Source organism: Pleurotus ostreatus (assembly GCF_014466165.1).
Source record: "Pleurotus ostreatus strain PC9 chromosome Unknown scaffold_5, whole genome shotgun sequence".
Lineage (NCBI taxonomy): Eukaryota > Fungi > Basidiomycota > Agaricomycetes > Agaricales > Pleurotaceae > Pleurotus > Pleurotus ostreatus.
The window spans coordinates 1,865,511-1,886,493 of NW_023503160.1; the positions used below are offsets into that span (position 1 = coordinate 1,865,511).

Sequence of the window (20,983 nt, forward strand, 5' to 3'; positions counted from 1 at the left end):
GCTCAGATCAGATTGCATTCAGCGCCCGCTTCACTGAATTTTGCGGTTCACCACGACCACCCAAAGAGGCCAAAGACTTACCACCTGCCACCATTGACGCTGCGGTGAGGGAGGACTTTGGCTTCAAAACCACCAAGAATCAAAGGGATGGCCAAAAAGCTCGACCACTTCAGTGGCAAATTCTAGCATTTTTGTCAGACTTTTGTCCGGAAGACGGGCCAGAGGGGGCAAAGACGGGCCCCTATGCGGTTTTGGACGCATGGGAAGTGTCCGAATAAGGGCAGTAACCTCTACAGCCCACGTTGCGGCACCAAATAAATATGGACCCACAACTCTCACGGCTCTACCACCTTCCCAGCTTTATATATTGGCGCTTGTTTCTCAACCTCTTCCACCACATTCCCAACATTTGCCGCGTTCGCTGCCCCAGCTCCGAGCGCATTTTGATCTATTCACAACATCTCCTCCTCCGCGTACATTCGACGGCAGGATGCCCAAAGATACGAGCAATAAGAAACGGACCGATGGAAAACCCCCTCCACGACCTTCAAACCGCTTCTTCATCTACCGGGCAGAGCAAACGGCGCTCCACAAGAAGTTGAACCCTCATGACCATCAAACCGATATCTCGAAGATCATAGCTGAACGGTGGAAGCATGAATCACCGGAGGTTATAGCAAAGTACGAAGAGAAGGCCCAAGCCGCGAAAGCAAAGCATAAGCTTTTGTATCCCGATTACAAGTATCAGCCCAAGAGCAAGCAGCAGAAGCAGGTAGAACGCGAGGAGCAGAAGGCGAAACGGCCGACGAAGAAAACGCGCGCTGGTAGTACAAGTTCCCCCGCCCCAAGCTCAGTCGCTGCTACCCCCGTGCATACTCCCACCGTCCTCCCATATCCCCTCGTCCAGCCCAACGTGCCACATCCCGCTTTCCTCCCTCAGGCGAACCATCCAATGTATTATCCGCATCTTTACTACGGGAACGTGGGGCCTACACCCCCGTTGTCTGCAGCGCCAACTCCCACCGATGTTGACACCGACGAGCAACCCGACACACCAAATAACGCGTCTCCTTCTACATCGGCTTCAGGGAAACTTGCCGATGCCTCTTACTACTCGACTTCCATCCAGAATCCTCGACCTCAGTATCCCCCGGCTGTTGCTGAGAATTTGCTCCCGCCTACCGATTCTGAGGCTTCTCCGCCATCCGCCTCTACTTACGATTTCCAGTGGATGCAAAACTCAAGTAGTCTTTCTAACGATCAATTCAATTGGGATAATATCAATACCGATACTAGTCATGTATCACAGTCCGCGTCCCTCTCTCAAGTAAGTCCGTACAACATTTATAACCATTGAAGCTAACAACCGTCTCGTTAGGAGTCCTTCGATGTGCCTTCATCATCAGCCGGAGCCGAATTCTCCGAAAATATATGGGCGTATTTGAACGTACCAATTGGTGCCAACGACCCCAATTCTCTGGGCACCGCAGCTTCATCGTTGTACTGTCTTTCGGACTTTACGCCAGGCAATGAGCTAGAGATCACCCCAGGGAACGCCGAATTGACCGACTTGGCTCGTGTCTTCGGGGATGACTTCTCTACATCGACGGACCTGTTCTCCCCGGCTCTGAACGCGTCGTTCTCCTCTTCGCTATCGCAGAATGACTTCGCCAGCATGCCTTTCTTCACCGACAATACTACACCTTCCTCCCAAGTCTTGTCCTTGACGAGTTTCGCGTCATATAACACGGCGGAGCACTTGGAGCCACTCGACACTGGCGTCCAGGGCTCGTCGCGCCAAGTTTCCTACAACGACACGCCACCCGCCGCCACCGCCCAACAACCATCCACCTCGGGCGCGTCGTCTTCGTCCTATGTGCCTCCGCCCGGTGCTTCGCTTGCTGGCACTCGACGCGTCGCGGGCAGCTGGAAAATCCCTCGCGATTTCGATGCCTGAGTCCAAGTCCGGGTTGACTCCTGGACGCAGGCCTCACTTTCACTCTTCGCTTTCCTTTATATTCGTCCCATTCGCTTCGTATTGTCCCAATATTCATTGTTTTGTTGTCCTCGTGCTTTGAATGTGTATATTTGCTATCCACCGTCCCCTCCATCCACTCGCCTACCTATATAGGCGACGAATGACTCGCTCTTCCAGGGTTTCTGTCCTGCCACCTCATTGTTTTATACTCTATTATCTCGTTATGACTCTTACGCTTTCTATCCTATATATCTCTCAAGTACGCGTTCGCATGGAACAATGCTTTCACTTCCGTGCCATTTCTTCGTTTTATCGCTGCTCTCATATATCCTCCACCATCTCCTTTCGCGGTTACGCCACTGGAACGAAGCATTACCACCTCTGGACGTCGAACCGACCCGCCGATCAACAAAGCATCCCAATCCCTACCTCCCACCAATCTCTCTCATCCGCATCCCGCCAATTTCTACCATCCGCATCCCACCATCCTCTACCCTCCTCCCCGAACTCCCTTATCCATCAAAACAAGAACCCTCACTTCACGCGGCACGCGGCAGAGCATCGCTACGCATAGATCCGTTGATCCACCATCTCCCACGACATGTTTTTCTCCATATCATGCATTTACTGTACACTTGCTCCCATCATCAAAGAAACGCAATAATTTATCACTTATCTCGGGCAACTATGTACTTGGTATCGAATAAATAAATAAAAGCACTGGTGTATATTGTATATCGATATTTTTTGGAATATACTTTACTACCGGTGCACCAACGGCCAACGATCAACCCTAAGTAAAAAAACGCAGCATCTTTTCTTCGACAAAACTCAAAAGTACAGCAAGAGTGGATGATGACCATATATGGCTAGGCCGAAAATGGGAACAATGGAGGTCGGGGCAGCGGCAGTCAGGACAATGCAGCATCGAACAATGGAGAACCTGGCATCCTGAGAAAAAAGTGTTCAGTTGGCCTTCTAGAACATGAACTCACCTCACTAGACAATGGCTTGATGAAATTGCCTTGTAGTAAGAAAGGCAATTCAGGACTCGGGGACAATGAATTGGACATGAGGCCAGAGTGATTGGATATGAGATCAGGACGCATGGCGCGGCACACGTAGATTTCAAGGAAAATATACTGTTCCGACCGAGGACGCTTACGATTGCTTTCGCACCGTATCCAATTGACCGAGCCTTACAATGCCGGAAATAGGAAGGAAATCAATTATGGGCGCGAATTTATCCGTATTTGGTTGGATTTCGCTCCTTTTGGTAGCGAGTTGCCGACTTCTTGCTTCTACTTCTCCTACTTCACTTCGCCAGCTGCCTCGGTCGGCAAGCCAAAAGAGTGTATACCATGGTGCACTTGAGACTAGGACGTTGAATATGATATGAACAACAAAAGGACTAATGTGAAATTCTGTCATAGACCACAAGATAGAGTCAGACACTGCTTGTCCCTTGTCTCAGCGCGTATCACGACAGCTGCTGCGAGCTCCTAACGTTGTATAAATGGAGATGTAGTATTGGTTTGTCTTCCAGATACACCCCTCTGGCTATCTAACTCTCCAACTCTCGATTTCGATTACGTTGCACTATGTCGAAGGTTTCTATCGGGTCAGTTATTCTGCATTCAACGCGTCAACCCCAAACAAATGATCATGAATCACTTCTCCCCAGAAATTTGAGTTGGAACACCAACAACGATTCTCTTCGCGAGGTCAGTAGGGCGCCAAGGCTATTTCTACAATCCATCCTAACCATTGCCTAACTCGATTCATGACCAGCTCTTTTCCACGTACGGCGAGGTCGTTGACGTACGTCTTCACTTGGGTAGTCCCTGTGCTATGTCTTACAAACTTACCCCTTGTAGACCATCGTCATGCGCGATGCAGAAACTGGTCGATCCCGTGGCTTCGGCTTCATCACCTTCAGTAGTGAGGGAGAAGCCGCCGCCGCCGCCAAAGCTTTAGACAGATCGGAAGTCGACGGAAGACGGGTGAAGGTTATCGTTAGCGACAGTCGTCCCCTCTAATCCATAAGGTATGGATACTAATCTCATTCATTGATGCATATTCAAACTAAACGGTAGAGCCTCGTGAATTGCATTGTGAGTCGACTTTTACAAAATTAGGTCTCTACGATCGCTCACTAACGGGTCTTTAGTGGCTAGATGACCTCCGTAGAGCTCTGAACATCATTAACGCACCATTGTGTAAATATTTGTCCCCGACCTGTCTTTCGATCAGCCTAACGCATCGTGCTTGAGAGAGACTTGAGACCGTTTCACTCAGGAAGTAAAGCTAGATTACATAATAGCTTCTCGTCGGATATTCGGGTTTCGAACAAAATCAGCCCTTGAGTTCTGCAGGATAAATTCTGTGACTCAGTCATTGTCCACGACGATGGCGACGCTTCAAAATTTCCTGCGGTGTCGGGCGGTGCCCAGAACCCTCTCGACGCGATGCTTCTCGTCGACAAGACGCGTCTTTGCGCCAGATGAATCCGCCCCTAAGCCTCCACAACCACCAAAGCCAATTGATGACTCGACATCAGCATTGGACTACAAGCAGTCGCAGAGAACAAGGCCACCTCCTCTGCCTGCTATGGACCTACCGAGGTCGAGAACTGCGGAGGAGGCGGTGACCAACATCCTGTACAACACTCCTCCGCCCAGTTTACAACCCTTCAAAAAGTGCGTTTTTACGCTATGCTAGGCTCTGTTCTGACATCTCGGTGTTTACATTATAGGCACATCTTGAATTGTCTTGTGCAAAACGAACCTGGTGTCCTGTCTCGTGTCTCTGGAATCCTTGCAGGGAGAGGCTTCAACATTGATTCCTTGGTCGTCTGCCGGACCGAGATTCGCGACCTCAGTCGAATGTGCATCGTGTTAAGTGGACAAGATGGTGTCGTTGAACAAGCCCGGAGACAGCTTGAGGACCTGGTGCGTTCCTCGTGACCAACTTTCATTCAGCACGGGATAATTTACACTCTGACATTCAGGTTCCCGTATGGGCAGTCTTGGATTATACTGAGACGCGTACTATAAGTCGCGAGCTGTTGCTCGTCAAAGTGTCAACCTTAGGACAAGAGTACCTTGATGCTCAGCTCCTCGGTGGCCCCACACATGCCCCAGTCCAAATGTCCCCTTCTCATCCTCATCCGTCAAAACTGGAAAAGGAGGCAGAGTTGGCTCACCACTTCGAAGCGTCTGGTCACCCTGAGCCACCATTACAGCAACCCCTCACCCCGTCCGAAGCCCTCCGCCGCAGATACCAGCATCTGCAGTCAATAACCACCCTCGCTGAGCAATTCAGCGCCAAAATCGTTGATGTCAGTGAACACAGCGTCATCGTAGAACTGACTGCGAAGACAACCAGAGTGGAGGCCTTCTTGAGCTTATTGAAACCCTTTGGTATCCTCGAGGCTGCTCGGACTGGTGATTCTCACTGCGTACTTGTTACGGGCATTGCTCACACTTTTTACTTCAGGAATGATGGCCATGCCTCGCACACCTATCACCCAGTCTCCCGAGGATGACGAGTTCTCTGACGCGACTGGCGGATCTGTAGACGCAAGTCAACTCCCTCCTGGTTAAATGGTAAAAGGTAGTTAAAAAGGTAACATAATATGGATCCGCGGGCCGCGCCGGCGGTAGCTCGCTTCGAAGTGCTAGGGCAAGGATTCAGTGTATATTCCTAGACTAGGTAGATGGCTAGCTATTACTTGCGTAGAATCTATGAGCGCTAGGAGGGCGCATATGAGTTCTCATCGATATGCACCCAGTGCGTACACCGTAGTAAGCTCAGAGAATTAGGCGCGCGCCACGTCAGCAAGCCTATGACTGGTATTTAATCCGTTGATCTATGCTACTTGTCTGTCCCTCGTCCGTTACAGTAAGTACGAGAATCCCCAAGGTACTACATATTATGCACATCGTACGCCGCGAGACCGATGAAAAGGGAAAAAAGGAAATAGAGAAGTGCAAATAATTTACGCGATGCAATGCATGCGAAGAATATCAAAAATATACCTCGCGGCCAGGAAAGTTCTTAAAGTACTATGTCCGTGCTTGCGAAGGAAGGTTGCTTTTGTACATTTCCACTACTTGTTCGATCTTCTCTATCCACAATTGGGCAGTTGTTGCGTCTTCGGCAGCAAACGACTGGGATTTCATAGACTAAGAAGGTCTGATTAGTGGAGTGGCATTTTCCGAGAAACAGACGCCGCACGCACAGTGAGGACGACGAACTCTCTTCCCCCCTTCGATGCTACGCTCATGACGTATCCACGGATGTCTTTTCCTCGCTCCTTCGATTTCTCCGATGGTTTCAGGCTAAGTTCGTACTTCACATGAAGTGTGTCGCCGTGTTTTCTCCGCTGTTTGATGCACAGCAAACGCTTCGTAGTGAGAACGAGATGTCGCGTCTTTGGTTTGAAAGCGGTGACGGAACGAGCGATGAGTTTACTCGCGCGACGGCGAAGTGATCTTGACTCGACGAGCGATCTGAATAAAATCCTCTCTTCCTCCTGCAGCAATGGTAAGCTAAACTGAAGGTGATTAGTCCCGGTTAAAGCGACACAATGCGAACGTACATATCAGTGGACTTAATCGGGTCGTTGAATTCAAGAGGAGTTGGTAAGGTGCTACGGCCTCGTTCGTCATCCGCTTGTTCTGGGGGCATCGAGGATGGCGGCTTGGAGTAAAGCCCGAGTGAGTTCATAGCCAATCCCAATCTCTCTTCCGTTGCACCATCGGACGCAGTGGACGGCGTTCCAGGCGGCGAGTCCCCATCCTGCCCAGCAGACTGGCCTAACCTAGCTTCCGCAACCTCTTCTCGCACCGATTCGTGCTCCAATGGCGAAACACCCGCTACATTCTCAGCACGTGCATCCGAATAGTCAGCTATTTCGTCCATAGGTCCAATATCCACCACCGGTATAGGAACGGTGTTGTATCCGTTGGGTTGACCGAATCCGTTCTGCCGGGAGAATAGCGGCCCATGTCTGTCGGCATCGGATGCCCAGTTGATTTCGTCGTCATCGTCACCGTTGGTCATGTCGTCCCAGGTCGAGATGATGTCCTCCCAGTTGCCGCTTCCCTTGGCCAGGGGATGATCCTTCTGCAACATCCCAGGCTGTAGACGAGGCACCGATCCATTCCATAAGGTTTCCCATTCAATCACCGATAAGAATGGATGTGAACGCAAGGCGTGCATGTCATATGGAGTGCCAGGGGCACCGGCACCCAGGCGTTCAGTGGGTTCACGGACCTAGAAGAACCCGAGTAAGTCCACGGCCTAGCCAATTAGCGACTATAGGTACCAGAAGCTTCTGAACCAAGTCCTTCGCTTCCTCATCAAAACCTTCTGGGAAAGCATATTCGACCTTCTTAATCTTCTCCATAGTGATGTATGCAGAGAGGCCCTGGAAAGCGAAGCGACCCGCTATCATTTGGTATATGATACAACCCAATGCCCAGAAGTCCACGCTATAGAAAAATTAGAAAAAGCCATTTATTAGCAGCGTAAATCATTAATTACCTGAAGCTGGTTTCATTCTTTTGTATCATTTCCGGCGACACATATTGTGCAGTGCCCACGAAAGTTTGATCGGGCTCAGCTAGATAACGGTGTGGTATTAGAATAGATATGCCAAACAAGGTGCAAGACAGTAACGGACCCCCTGGTTCTAGAATCTTAGCCGTACCGAAATCGCATATTTTGATACGAAAGTTCTCGTCCAGGAGTAGGTTCTCCGGTTTGAGGTCCCTACCGGCGGCAAATTAGAGGCGAACTCTTTAGTGCACTTCCAACCTACCGGTGGACAACATTCTTAGCATGCATGAAGGCAAGGGCGTCGACGATCTGTGCGGAGTAGTAGCGAGCACATGTTATCGAGAGAGAGCCGATGCGAGACAAGAGTGTTTGCATCTCCCCGTTGGGAACGAGGTCGATTACAAAATCTTCGATTTTTTTTAGTTATCTGATATCTCTAGAACAAACCAAACGCACGTACATAATTGATATTGGTCGTGGAAGGCGTGGTGGAGCCTCACGATGCCAGGGTGACCAGAACTGAGCCTAACCAAGGCGTTCTTCTCGTCCAGAGCGGTAGACATCTTCCCCTTGCGTTTGAGGAATGCTTTATCCAACACTTTGACAGCAAATTCCTGGCCTGTTCGCAGATATGTTGCCCGTTTGACCTATGGTACGGTGAATATGTCTAGAACGGTCTCTCTTGGTAAACTCACCTCCGAATACGATCCCTCGCCCAATGTGGCCGCGAATGCGAAATCTCTGACCGATGGCAGACCTTGCGGTTTGCGAGAGCCCGAACGCGCGCGTGCCGTGGCTGCCTCGACTTCAGCAGGATCGTCCATCAAACCAAACTCCTTATTCAAGTACGCAGGAGGTTTAGAGGAGGCGCGGACACCTGATGGACTTCGTGGACTCCTGGAACGAGGCGAGGTGAAGGTACGCAGCGGCCGCGCCTTCGGAGTGGTCACGATATGTGGAGAGCCCGAGTCTGAGCTGGACGTCGAGATGACCGACGCATTCCTGCTGAGATCTGCTAGCGTCGGGGGGAACGTGAGCTCTGGAGACGGCTCGAGTTTGGGCATGAAGGCCCGCTTCAGGAATGAGAATTAGTGACCATTACTATCATTGTTAGTAGAGCGTAATAAGGGACCCATTACATTTGTTCCCACGGTCAGATCGACTTCGGCCGGATCCACTCCAAGCCTTGCGCTCAGAACGGCGTACAAGCAGCTGTCAAGCGGTGTTTCCGACGACGAACTTCAAACCAAGCCGACTGCGAGACACCGCCCGGATTGTGCACCACTGCGTCCTTACTGCCACGCGTTGCCAGACCAAGAGTCGTGCCAGAGGCGTGGACTGGGACGGGCTTCTCGAGAGCCAATAGCCGGTGCCCCTACCCCCTATCCCGCTTTAATACGCTTGAAAGGTTATCACCATACGGCCACTCCCCGAAGGGCGCGTAAAACAAGGTTATTTGATTTAACCCAGCCGCCCGCAGGTATACAAACATCCAAAGGTGGGTCGCAGATCGCGCACGGCTCAGGTTTTAGCGAGCTAGGACAGCGCAGCCAAGCAGTATTCCGGTGGCGTCTCTTAAACGAAGTCATCCTCGACATCCATTGTACACGGATCGAACCCCATACTGCAGGAGTTTTCTGTCTAAAAACATCCTTATCGTACGCTGCGTTTGCAAACGACGCGGCGATACGTACTTGATCATCTCGACTTTACTTATTTCAAATTTAACGCGATCCCGGTCGAAGGTCCCAATTCTGGAAGGAGAATTGCATGTTGCTGACGGGTGTGGCACAGCACATGACGGTCAAGACCAATGCACGGGATGCCCAGGCCAGCGAACTCTGAACGCAACACTTTCCAAAATAGGTATTTTTAGAGATACCATCGCGTTCAATCCCCGACACTCACACTGCTCATTCAACTCTGTCAACGTTGTGGTTCTTGGAAAGTAAGTCAAGGAAACGATAAGAATAAGCTCGAACAATGTAGCCGAAGTTAGTTAGGCCATCGGATCTGGAGCTACATATATAGAGAAAAGTTGGACAAGGCGCAGTGGGGCCAAGTAGAACGCGCCAGGTCCGCTCCGCTGCATCTGAGGACCACTGGGTGGGCCAAAAACGAGAACGTGTCGGCTTTGCTCGACCACCTGCATCAGGTGAAAGAGATGAATTTGATATGTAGTTCCGAGTGGTTGAAGCGGATCGTGTCCGAGCCAACCCCACTGCTTGACACACTCGCGCTCGAAAACGCTTCCGGTTCTCGTTTTGCAACCACATTCACACTTTCTGCAGATGCATTTCCAGCATTGTGAAATCTGACCTTGAAGTATTATATCTGTGCAAGCAACTCGGCATTATCTTTCATCCCTCTCCACTCTCTGGCCATCGACTGTACCTGTGTAACAGGGGGCGAGCTTCCAAACTCCACTGATTTCTTCTCCGCGATGAACAACCTTCCCCATCTATCGTCTCTCACTCTTACAAATGCTTTAGCACAACCAGTGGGACCGGCTCCTTCGCTGTCGATAAACCTCCCTAGCCTCACAGACCTATCCATCACGGATAACAATATGCATAATATTGCATGGATGGCATGTATCACGGCACCGTGTATTAAAACCATCAAACTCTGGTGCTCTGAAAAGCAAATAGAAGCAGAGCATTCTACGGCCATTGTCGCGGCCATATACCTAAACCTTCCCAATCTTACCGACAGCCATTGCCAGTTTGCACTGAGCCTCAACACTCGCCAATTGCACGATTACGTGCGTGTGCAAGCCTGGACGAAGCTCACAGAATTCGATGAAGATGCGCTTTCGCTGGTCTTTGATTTCAGAGTCCCTGGTACCAGCGATTTGCGGCTAGAGGAGTCTGTTTTGACCCTCTTTCCACCGACTAATGTACCACCTGTCCTGTGCTTTTCTTCCAATGCTACCACGTTCAGCGATGACGATTTGACCATCCCCCGTCAACGGATTCTCCGCCGACTCACCGAAAAGGGCAGTTGAAATTGCTAATCTCTCATCAGCGAGGGCAGCGGAGAGTGTAGCGAAACAGAGATGCAGCCTTACTTTGTACGCACTGCAAGAGTAAGAGTATCCTCCTTGAATTACAATCAGTGACTCGGGACCATGTGGTATCTCGTGTGGCGGATTGTCAAAGCGACTCCTGATCATCACTCGGACCATTGCGAATGTAAAGTTGTGGGACCCCTGGGTGAGAAATTTGACCACCCACAACGAACAAATAGGAGATGATATCCAAACCGTTAACAGTCAAAAATGAGACTAACATATTGCATATTGTAGATCCAAAGATGTTTACCCTACTAGTATTCGTTTTTTCTTTCCCCCAAGCAATAGCTTACATACGACCGCAATCAGGATGCTCGCCATATACTCCTTGCCTTGCCGTACGATTTTCGCCTGCAATCCGGGAATCTCACAGGATGCTCGTTGTGTTCCATCTACATATACCCTCTCGAAGCCTTTCAAAGTCCGCGGCGACACGTGATCACCGGCAATATTGAACCACCCACAACAGCCTACAACGCAGATGGACGACTTTGGGTTTGGATGCTGTGCTATACCCTCTGCAGGGTGGTAGATTCGAGTGAGTCACAGATTTGATTTCCAGAACACAACGTAGATTCTTTTTCTATCATCATCGATGGCGCACTCTGATGTTCATGAAACAACAGCGCCTGGTCATGAATTCGGATTCCTTATCTTCAGCCCCGTTGGATTCATCGAGATCCAGCGAGGATGAGGATATAAAAAGGGTGCCCTCTTCCTTCTCCTCAATAACAAGTAAAGAAATGACTGACGGTGATCACAACCGGAAACGGTAGTTTTATCTCTGTACAAACGATGACTGCAGATGCAGTTCGTGGCCTTCTTCGCAATCGGCTTCGGGAAGACGGCAAGGTTACCAGAGTCCCACAAATGGTGGTTCAAAGACTTCGCCTCAGCTCTGTCAATGAAGCATTTGTTGACTCTTGTCGAGATGCCTGTGTTGTCGAGTGCGCCAAGAAACTTGACGAATTAGAGACGCTGGCAAGTAAAGCCGATCTAAAAAAAGGCATGGATAGACAACGAGATGAGAAGAAGATGTATCCTGCCTTGGTATGTTTAGATCCAACCCAAAAGACATGTTTTTTACGCTTCAGTATGTGCAGAACAAGCTATTCGAGTTCATAGCCACCTATCGTCACGACTCGCAAGATAGCTCTAGCAGAGGGACGTTTCGTTGCTCGGCAAAGGCAGGCATCAAGGGCGAAGAGCATACCGCAGGCTTTCCTCTAACGTACCCCGATGGCGCGGCTCTTACAAGGGGCTGCACTCCTGACTCATTCTACTGGCGCGACGTACGCGCGTTTGTGGAGTGTAAAGCGAGCACACTTCAAGGGGAACCTAGCAGAACAACGACGGTGCCTGAAACAGTGGTCCAAGGCGCCGATTATGCGCGTCTTCATTTGTCTGCCGATCCTTTCCGCGTGTTCTCGGTGGGACTGCTGATCTACGGCTTTCGCTTCATGGTTGCCATATTCGATCAAGACGGCGTCTGCCTTTCAGATCCCTACCACCTTCGCAATGACCTGGATGTCTTCATTCGAGTTGTATACCAACTAGGTCATGGCCTATCAGATGTCGAGCTGGGTCGTGATCCGACCGTTGAACAATTGCATTTGCCAGAGGACTCCCAGCTTCGCAAGACCCTCGACGAGCTGTCGGAGGAACAAGGCATGCCAACCGCTTCAAAAAAATTCCCGTCGTACAAGATTACACTCAAGACTAGTGATACTTACTTGATGGACGGTGCTACGAAGCGTCAGGAGACTGACGCAACCACATGGGTGACGATAGGCCCACCGATATGGAGTTCACTATCCTACTTGGGACGAGGTACCACAGTGTGGCGAGTGGTAGCCATGGATGGCAGCGATATTCCTCGTCCATGGGAGGTCCTCATCCTTAAGAATGCGTGGCGACGCAGTCACCGTGACTCCGAATCCAACATCTATGTGACTTTGGTGCGTGCGATGGCAGCTGATCCGCTTCGTACCCATCGTAAAGGAATTGCTGAGTTCAGGGTTGGAGCGGATGTCACCTTTCCAGGACGCGGTGAAGCTATCAGCGTCAACAACCTACGCTACCTCTTCCTAGGCGGTTCAATCATCCCTCCGCCTGCGCCGCAGACACCTATTCTACACCGACTCGTACTTGCGACGCAGGGTCGAGCTTTATGGTATTGCGAGAACCTGAAGGGACTTCTTCGGGGTATGGGAGCGGCACTACAAGGTGTGTCGCACCTTGGCTCTACTCAGTATCGCGAACGCTCATTTTGTAGGCCATAAATTCTTGGTTTCGAAGGGCGTTCTACATCGCGATATCAGCGCTGGTAACATTATGCTATCGTCGTCGGACAACCCACCCAATGGAATGGAAGGGTTTTTGATGGACCTAGAGTACGCCAGGCTCAATACAATTACGGAAATCCACTCGATGAAGATTGCGCCAGACGCTGCCACAAGCGCGACACACACGGTTTTCAAAGACGCAAAGCGTGGTGCTGAAATGACAGTGAGTTCGCTTTCTCATGTGATATTTAGAATGACACTCTTTCCGCAGGGCACCCTTCAGTTTATGGCGGCTGAGCTCTTAGAAGGGTTAGGGCAAAAAGTTCGGCATGAAGTCCATCATGACCTAGAATCATTCGTATGGGTCCTGGCATACGCCGTCAGCCGACACCTACAACGTCAGTCGGGCCTCGCTGAAGCAGTGAAGGCAGAATTAAGGGAGCACTTTGTGCGATCCTATGGGCGTTTCCTTTTCACGGACATAAACGATGCTCGTGTCAGCCTCCGACCACTTAGACCGCCGGCGGCCTATCAAGAGATGCTGCCTCAAGGGATGCACAACTTATACGTAGGGCTTAGAGCTGCACTGAATGCACAGTTCGCCTATATCTGTGGACGGGAGCCCAAGCCTTTGACGCATGACGTGCTCCTCGAGCTCTTCGATACCGCATATCACTCTTTGTAAATCAAAATTGACGGAGAAGGGATCTGGAAATATAGATGCCTCCTGCGTTACGCACCACATACGTCGTACACATGCGTTGCTTCAGAATGTCTAGAATAAAGATTTGAACTGTCAGCCTGCTTTGGGCAAACTACCTTGTAGAACTACCTGGTTGGGTTCCCCCGGTGCCAGTTGCTGCTCTGCACGCCCCGTGGAAATTGCGAGAATGCGGCCAAACAGTGATTCATAAACACCCGTCGGCCAGTCTCCAGCGCCGCCTTCCAACCCATGGACAATCTATCGACTTTATGCGTCGGCGACACAGACAGCGATACCAAGGAACCAACGAGGTAACAATCGCGCCTGCTCCAGTGGTCACGATATTCTCTGTAAATGTTTCCCGTTTCTCTGTAAATGTTACAACATACAATATTCTACCACTTTTGTCACTGGATTCCATAACTAACCGACACCTTATAGTGATCCTGCCTCAGCACTAGAGCATCAGCAGCAACTCGCAGTGTGCCACAAACTCCCGAAAAGAGAAGACGAGGAACATATACTACGCACATGCCGGATCCCGGAAGCCCATCGTTGTAGTAGACATCATGACGAGAACGGTTTCGAGAACGTTGACGCGAACTTATTGGCTCCTACAGCTGTGAGTCCTTCAGAGACTATGACTCTGCTGGATTGTTCACGTCTATATACAGAAGACACCGCTACATCGGCCAATCCTGCCACGCACACCCATCGCCGCATCTACTCAATGGCAGAACAATCAACCCCACACCTTTTGTTGGCGCGTACCTCTGGCGAAATCATTGCAAGCATCGACTGTGCACAATGTAACCCTTCCTCCCGCTCCTTTGGGCCTTCACTCTCTCGCCCAAATTGCTCAGAGGGAATGCGAACGCGCTGAACGAGTCCAGCCCGCCGGCAGTCCTCCGGTATGGAACACTCCAACACCAGCCGTAGCGCCCCTATTTATCAACCGTCGATCTATTGCGCAAAGAGCTCGTAGGGAACGCGAACGCGCTCAACGAATGGCGGAGGCCGCTAATATTGCTCAGTGCCCAACTGACCCGCCGAATGGCCAGAGTATAAATCGGCGATCTCTTGCACAGCGAGCTCGGAGGGAACGGGAACGAGAGGAGGCGCGGCGTGCGAAGGCCGACTGTATGGCAAACGCCCACCAAGGTGCACTTGAGTTGGAGGCGACAACGCCAGAAGGGCTTGCACTTCCCAATTGTCGATCCCTGGCTCAAAGAGCGAGGGGAGAGCGAGAGCGCTTGCAATAGTCACCAAGTCAATGAATACCCCATCTACGACGGCGCCAGATACTTCTGATAAGTCCATGCAGCGGCCATCTGAATTCCACCACAAATGCCCAATACTCTGTAACCGAATCAGGGCCGTCGAGTACAGACACCAAACTCAATACTCGCTCAGATACATGCCAAACGAGACCACCTGGTCCAGGTAAGTATGCTTATTGGTGACCTACAGTATGTAGGTTCAGATACGGTTCAGATGCTGACCTGTGACTCAGGTCTAAGTGCCCGTCAAAAGCTAGATGACGGGTGCTTATTCGGTTCAAGGACGAACCTGCCGCTCAAGCAGAACGAGTTAAAAGTAACATACAAAAGTCGAAGGCACGAAGTCCAACTTCTGCACAGTAGAAACAGAATATAATTAAGTTGACTAGTAGAGGAGGTCAGCTTCAGTCTTTGACATTACCAAGTACCGTACGAGCTAGTCGAATATACTCATCAGCCACTGCCTTCTCTTTCCCCTCACTCCCAGATATCTTCTCCCAATGTGCCAGACCACTTTCGACCAATGTCCACGCCTCTGCGTCCGAGTGCTCGTCCACCCAGCGAACGTATTCAGCCTCCTGCCAACCGTGAAGACTGTGCGGTAGAGGTATAGGTGACCGAACAAGGATGTGATGCAATACAATCAGTGGTGGCAAGCCTGCGGTGTACTTTGGCTCGGCCAACTGGGAGTTCTCGAGGAAGAGCAACGGCCTATAAAATCGTAATCAGCGCCTATGAGGACACGACTGAGAAGGGGGACCAACCGTAATGCACGAAGCGTGCGATAGTCTTCTCCAACGGTTTCAAGGTCTCCCCCTCGTTTGTTTTGACCGCGGTCAACCATAAGGGCGTTCAAAGCAAACTCAAGCTCCGTCATGTCACTCGTGAGCTGGAGCTTCCCACTTTCGCCGAGGGGCTTTGCGATGGAGACATGCAAGACGAATGTTCGAATCACATATTGAACGATGGACACAACCCTTGAGTTATGATTGGTTAGTATGAAGTATGCGCTCGGAGGGGGCGCAGGGTTGGTCCCTTACCATGGCTTGGTGATTTCCCCGATATTGATAGTTGGTAGAATTTCCGCTTTCACGAACGCGAGTTTTTCGACGAGGTCTTTCATGTAGATGCTTGCGCCGCCAAGACCAGTCATCGAGTCGATGGACTTGCTGAGGTCGACGCGATGGAGGCGCGCAATAATCGCGGCAACTTCTCTCCGAATGGCGGTCAGCGTAGGGTCAATGATCCGCTGGAAAGCAAGTTGCATGTTCTAGATGAGGTCCGCGAATCAGCCGAGAGTTCAAGGCTATCGTGATGACCTACGTCGATGCTGGGTTTGAGGATGGCATACACGCTATCGGTGTATTCCGATGCAAGTTTTTGTAGCCGCGTCCAACAGTGATACAGGAAATTGACAATCTGACCATTCGTGATTTGCTGAACTGAAGCCGTTGGGCCTACTAAAGACACCGCCGAACGATCTCGCACCACCTACAAATCGCGCCGCACAAACGAGGGTTAGCATCGGAAATGGACTCTTGGATAGTTGCCTACTAATGGGTCTATCCTGGTCAGCATCATATCCAAGGAAGTCACCGCGTTCTTCGCCACTGATCGAACGAGTAATGGATCAAAGCGCGCGGAATCGAGCTCATTGACCACTGCACGAGCAACATTCGTGCCTTCCGTCAAACCTGGAGGATTGCGTGTTCCTCCCGCCAAGGCTTGCCCCACAGTCTCATTGAGTTTATTTGCCGATCGAGAAAGGTATAATGATTCAAAGTTCGATAAAGCCCGGAGGATGAGCACCGTCTCTGGACTATTGAATGTTGAGTATGTGGCTACTCGGGGAGTATAGCGCTACCATACCTTTGGAATTTGTGGGTATATATAGTATCCGTGTGTACCGCAATCTTGGCGAAGAACTCGTGAAAGAGGCGCAGCAAGCGTGGATACCCGGTGCTCAGCGTTTGTTGCAAGAACGATGAATCTGGCATCCAGTCAACAATTGAAATCTATTGATGTACTAAAATACTAACTCTTGGATGCGTCTCGTGCATGCTTCTCGAGAGACCGGCTGAGTGATGTCCAGAATGAAGCGCTAGGCGTGTTCTCTAGAAGCTAGTACTTCGTCAGATACATCCGAAACCGTGGATGACGAGAAACTACCTTCATAGTCTCATCCAAAAAGACAACATGAGTTACGGTGTCTTTCTTGATCTTGAGGACCTTTTCTAACGTGTAGACCTTATCACAGCACCCTGCCATTTCCTCGATCATATTCTCTAGGCGGGACCATAGTGCGGCAGCATATTGAGGAACGGTCAAATTTGTTGGCTCTGTGCGGACCCGCGACCTGTACAACGTCGGTGGCGACTGTGCATTGTTAGACATAGGTTCTATTGATTCGTGAGTACGATAAACTGTGTTCAAGGAAGGTACAAATACCTTTGGAAACTTCTTTCGATATACGTGACAGGTCGAACGCGTTATGAATACGTTCTTCGACCGCTTGTGACAAGTCAGATATGAGATTCTGTACGAGATCAGGAAGGATACGAAGATTGTACGCCGTTTGGAGGGAGGATGCAAGAAGGGATTGGTCCAGTGTCGTCAGGCCATTGATGACCATGGTTTGCATCTCGTCGGTCACCTTGTCACGCGACTCTTCGATGAAGGGGATATGAGCTGCGACTGCCTTGATCGAGCGAAGCGAGATATTGGATTCATCGGGGCTGGCAGTGGGTGGGTCAAGCAGGGCGACTGTAACTCGAAAGTTCAATGATATTTCAGCGACTAGAGACGAACGGCCTCACCTAGTTCAGCGATGCTGAGAGCGGCTTTGGCAATCGTACGCTCCTTCTCGTCCTCTCCCTCAATGGTCACGGTTGCAGTGTCCTCCTTGTTCGGGCTGTTCATGTCGACCATTTGAACGTGAAGCCGACGCGTAAGTATGACGAAGCGTGACGTTCTACGAAGGAGGTCCGAGGCTGTCTGTAGTTTCTGCAACCGTGACGCGTGAGTCTGCAGTGCTGTATACGGTGTCCGTACTTTCTGGGTCAACCTGTAATGTCGGTTACACGGGGATTCGAGGGAGACGAATGGACTCACTTCTCCATCGATTTGTCGAGCTCCGCAAGCCCTGACCGCACCGAAGTAATTGAGCTACCGAGGTCATTTGCGCGAGCTACTTGCGCGAGCAGCTCTTGGTGGTGATCCGTAACCTATTCGCCTCGAATATATTTTACATGGTGATCTAACAAAGGCCAGCCGTGACTCACCAGGGCTTTGATCTGTTTGGATACATCATCTACTCCAGCATCCAGCTTCGCGATGGCCTCTGAGATGTCCTCCTTCGCCGGAGGTTCTGGCTGCGACTTAAGTGCGTCTCCCGAAAGGATCGAGTTCGCGAATTCATTGGGGTCAAATTCTAGATTCGCGAATACCGAGTATTCGGCCTTTAGGGCTGCCATACTTGATGAATCGCTGAACGGTCAGTTACTTCAGTGGCTCAAGCAGTCTGGACTCTGAAAATTCCGCAACTGCGACCGATGTCGAGACTGAGGCTGGTGGAATCCTGTGAAAATGGTGCGCCACAGAGCTTTGCGGTATTAGGGCGTGCAAGTAACGGATATACTTCTGGACCTGGGCTTCGAGGCAAAGGTAGAAAGCAAGTTCATGAATTGATGATGTGCGCAACAATGAATAGTCACATACTCCTATCTTTGCACGTGACTGCTATAAATGTTTTCTACTGGTGCACTCTTGCCCAAAGCCTCTCCTCGATAGTCCTCGATTCTTGCGGAGCATGGGCTGGAGCGGCGTGACCGGCTTACGCGTCCTCGTTTCCGTCTCCTCCACTTGTAACTGGCTCGTCTCTAAACACGTTTTCTCTCAGGACCCCCACCATCAAATCAATGTGACCTCTGCTGCCTTCTGCAATGCGGCGATTGTGTATGGCATTTCTCAGATCCGAGAATCAAGCAAGACACAGTCAAAATTGGCGCCTGCCGCTGTCGCCCTGCACTCAGAGTCTCCGCGTCGCCTCCAACTCGGACACCGCCCATGGCTTGACGTCACATGATAGCTGATTTAAGAGTCCGGGAAAGCAAGGATACACCATCTGAACTCTCATCTGCACCACCAGATGGCCTACAACTACTACAGAAATGCGCTTCCTGGCTGGGGGACATCTCAGGTCAGCATAGTCGTGGTGCCCGGTGCCGGATCGTCCTGAATCTAAACCCATGATGTGACACAGTTCCAGTTCGGCGCCCCGCCGCCCCCCACCTTCCAACCCCAGCCTGGCTGTAGGTTCACGTCAATCTATCTGTCTGAGTGGTCACTGACATATTGGGTTTATTTTGACTTGATGCATTACGAATCCACTACTCGACCTTTCACATACTTAAACGCTGGAAGGGGGAGGCATGGACTACTACCGCGCCCATGCAGTCTCTCCAGACCCGTAAGCCCACTTCTTCATACTCCTCCCGCCCCCGCCCCTCGAACCCCCTGCCTGCACCCACCCCTCCCGCTCCTCTATCGCAACCATCTTCCTCCAACCCCACCACCGCAGGGTCCCACAAACTCCCAAAATCCATTCTTAAAAAATCCGAGTCTATGTACATCTCACAGCAACCTTCTCACAAAACTGAATCCCATAGATCACTCTATGATCATGCCTGGGGACGAGTGAGAAATTACCAGCCCGGCATGCACGGACTAGGCGTCGGGTTGAACGAGGCTAGACACTGGCATCGCCGAGCGTATGGCGGCTTGGTGGGTATCTGTCCATCACACAAACTTGCGCCCTGACTGTTTTCCTTCATTCAGGGTGAACTTACTACCATGAGACCGACAGAGATTGGACATGCTGCCGCCTATGAAGCCTATCGTACTTGGATTCACAACAGCTCAATATACGAGCCACTGAGTGGGGATTTGGAAAGGCAGCGTGAAGGCCTGATAGGCCTCGCAATCGCTGAAGGTGCCTCGCTTCCGGCTTGTGTCATGGAAACAGACTGACGAACAAATTTAGCTGCGCGTTTATTGCAGTATACGCAATCCCCTTACGATACTTACGCTAGGACGGAAGCGTCAGATGCCGCTGCCGCAACCGCATCGATCATCTTCTACCAGGTACGCCCACAGCATTGACACCATCATAATGTTCTAACGATCACTTAGTCTCGCGAGGATGGCCAAGACGAATATCGTTCTAGACCTCGCTCCCGCGCTGGCTCGTTCACTGGTGGTTCTGGCTATGCATCATCTATTGGCGGTGATCCGTACGCTCTGGATGATCCACTACTGTCCTCACGAAGATACCGCTCTCGTTCTCGCCATCGTTCCTTGTCCCGTGGCCGTGGCTCTCCAACCATCATAAACCTTCCTCCCCAGATGCCCCCTGGCGGGATGCCTTACGGTCAGGCAGGCTCTGCCTACGGTATGCCACCTCCTGTTGGTGGATATCCTCCAATGGGTGGAGGGTATCCTGGCAGTGCAGGATCCTATGGGTCCTTCGGCTCGCCATATGGTTCATCCTTCCCTCCAGAAAATGCTGCCATGCAACCTGGCGTTGGCGGGTTTGCTGGTGGCGCTCCAGGATATGGGCCTAGTTACGCAGGTAGCGCCTTTGGCGGTAGTGCGTACGGCGCGGGTATGCCCATGATGAACCCATCCGCGTCGATGGGCTATGGTCAGCAGCCGTATATGATGCAGCAACCTATGATGGGTGGTATGCCACCAGCTGCTGGCCCTACTACCGTGATTCTCCAATCCAGCAGGCGTAAACATAGGCACCGCCATCGAAGAAGTTCCGATGGATATGCCTCCGATTGAAAACAATTCCGATGATTGTTTAAGGGCGCGCAGCCCTCTTTGCCTCCCTGCACGACTCCACTTTTTCCCATCTGACAACCTAAATCAGCGATTGTTCTCGTTGTACATGTATGTTCTACTAGCTTTTTGAAGACAACCCATGCCGCTTTGTTTTAATCGATAGACCTTATCTATCTTGGACAAAACGGCCTTCTGAGTACCACAAACAAGCCTCGAGGCACGATGATAGCAAGATAACAGCAGTCACTGAGTCAG

At 50.9% G+C, this 20,983-nt stretch overlaps 8 protein-coding genes across 8 annotated transcripts; 6 read left to right on the forward strand and 2 right to left on the reverse strand.

Annotated features, from left to right (window-relative positions):
* Window positions 1–490: 490 nt before the first annotated feature.
* PC9H_007673 (uncharacterized protein) lies at window positions 491–1,957 on the forward strand (the record flags this gene model as incomplete). Its single annotated transcript, XM_036777201.1, has 2 exons — window positions 491–1,327; window positions 1,379–1,957. The coding sequence occupies 2 exons, from the start codon at window positions 491–493 to the stop codon at window positions 1,955–1,957; spliced, it is 1,416 nt and encodes a 471-aa protein (XP_036630821.1).
* A 1,622-nt stretch (window positions 1,958–3,579) lies between these two features.
* On the forward strand, window positions 3,580–4,017 carry PC9H_007674 (uncharacterized protein; the record flags this gene model as incomplete). Its single annotated transcript, XM_036777202.1, has 4 exons — window positions 3,580–3,599; window positions 3,663–3,702; window positions 3,770–3,799; window positions 3,856–4,017. 4 exons carry the CDS (start codon window positions 3,580–3,582, stop codon window positions 4,015–4,017), a joined length of 252 nt encoding a protein of 83 aa, XP_036630822.1.
* Window positions 4,018–4,387: 370 nt separating this feature from the next.
* Window positions 4,388–5,583, forward strand: PC9H_007675 (uncharacterized protein; the record flags this gene model as incomplete). Its single annotated transcript, XM_036777203.1, has 4 exons — window positions 4,388–4,677; window positions 4,734–4,929; window positions 4,989–5,424; window positions 5,477–5,583. The coding sequence occupies 4 exons, from the start codon at window positions 4,388–4,390 to the stop codon at window positions 5,581–5,583; spliced, it is 1,029 nt and encodes a 342-aa protein (XP_036630823.1).
* Window positions 5,584–6,045: 462 nt separating this feature from the next.
* Window positions 6,046–8,607, reverse strand: PKH3_2 (pkb-activating kinase-like protein; the record flags this gene model as incomplete). Its single annotated transcript, XM_036777204.1, has 9 exons — window positions 6,046–6,165; window positions 6,222–6,531; window positions 6,582–7,258; window positions 7,311–7,476; window positions 7,529–7,607; window positions 7,668–7,756; window positions 7,806–7,950; window positions 8,004–8,190; window positions 8,239–8,607. The coding sequence occupies 9 exons, from the start codon at window positions 8,605–8,607 to the stop codon at window positions 6,046–6,048; spliced, it is 2,142 nt and encodes a 713-aa protein (XP_036630824.1).
* A 1,379-nt stretch (window positions 8,608–9,986) lies between these two features.
* On the forward strand, window positions 9,987–10,550 carry PC9H_007677 (uncharacterized protein; the record flags this gene model as incomplete). The annotated part of the gene is made up of 1 exon (XM_036777205.1): window positions 9,987–10,550. One exon carries the CDS (start codon window positions 9,987–9,989, stop codon window positions 10,548–10,550), a length of 564 nt encoding a protein of 187 aa, XP_036630825.1.
* Window positions 10,551–11,411: 861 nt separating this feature from the next.
* PC9H_007678 (uncharacterized protein) lies at window positions 11,412–13,586 on the forward strand (the record flags this gene model as incomplete). The annotated part of the gene is made up of 4 exons (XM_036777206.1): window positions 11,412–11,666; window positions 11,720–12,842; window positions 12,892–13,124; window positions 13,173–13,586. 4 exons carry the CDS (start codon window positions 11,412–11,414, stop codon window positions 13,584–13,586), a joined length of 2,025 nt encoding a protein of 674 aa, XP_036630826.1.
* A 1,702-nt stretch (window positions 13,587–15,288) lies between these two features.
* Window positions 15,289–18,357, reverse strand: PC9H_007679 (uncharacterized protein; the record flags this gene model as incomplete). The annotated part of the gene is made up of 12 exons (XM_036777207.1): window positions 15,289–15,595; window positions 15,649–15,861; window positions 15,925–16,154; window positions 16,208–16,375; window positions 16,439–16,703; window positions 16,754–16,874; window positions 16,924–17,005; window positions 17,054–17,283; window positions 17,333–17,647; window positions 17,701–17,948; window positions 17,996–18,108; window positions 18,166–18,357. The coding sequence occupies 12 exons, from the start codon at window positions 18,355–18,357 to the stop codon at window positions 15,289–15,291; spliced, it is 2,484 nt and encodes an 827-aa protein (XP_036630827.1).
* A 674-nt stretch (window positions 18,358–19,031) lies between these two features.
* PC9H_007680 (uncharacterized protein) lies at window positions 19,032–20,728 on the forward strand (the record flags this gene model as incomplete). The annotated part of the gene is made up of 7 exons (XM_036777208.1): window positions 19,032–19,082; window positions 19,152–19,194; window positions 19,307–19,352; window positions 19,552–19,666; window positions 19,721–19,874; window positions 19,926–20,026; window positions 20,075–20,728. The coding sequence occupies 7 exons, from the start codon at window positions 19,032–19,034 to the stop codon at window positions 20,726–20,728; spliced, it is 1,164 nt and encodes a 387-aa protein (XP_036630828.1).
* Between the last annotated feature and the right edge of the window lie 255 nt (window positions 20,729–20,983).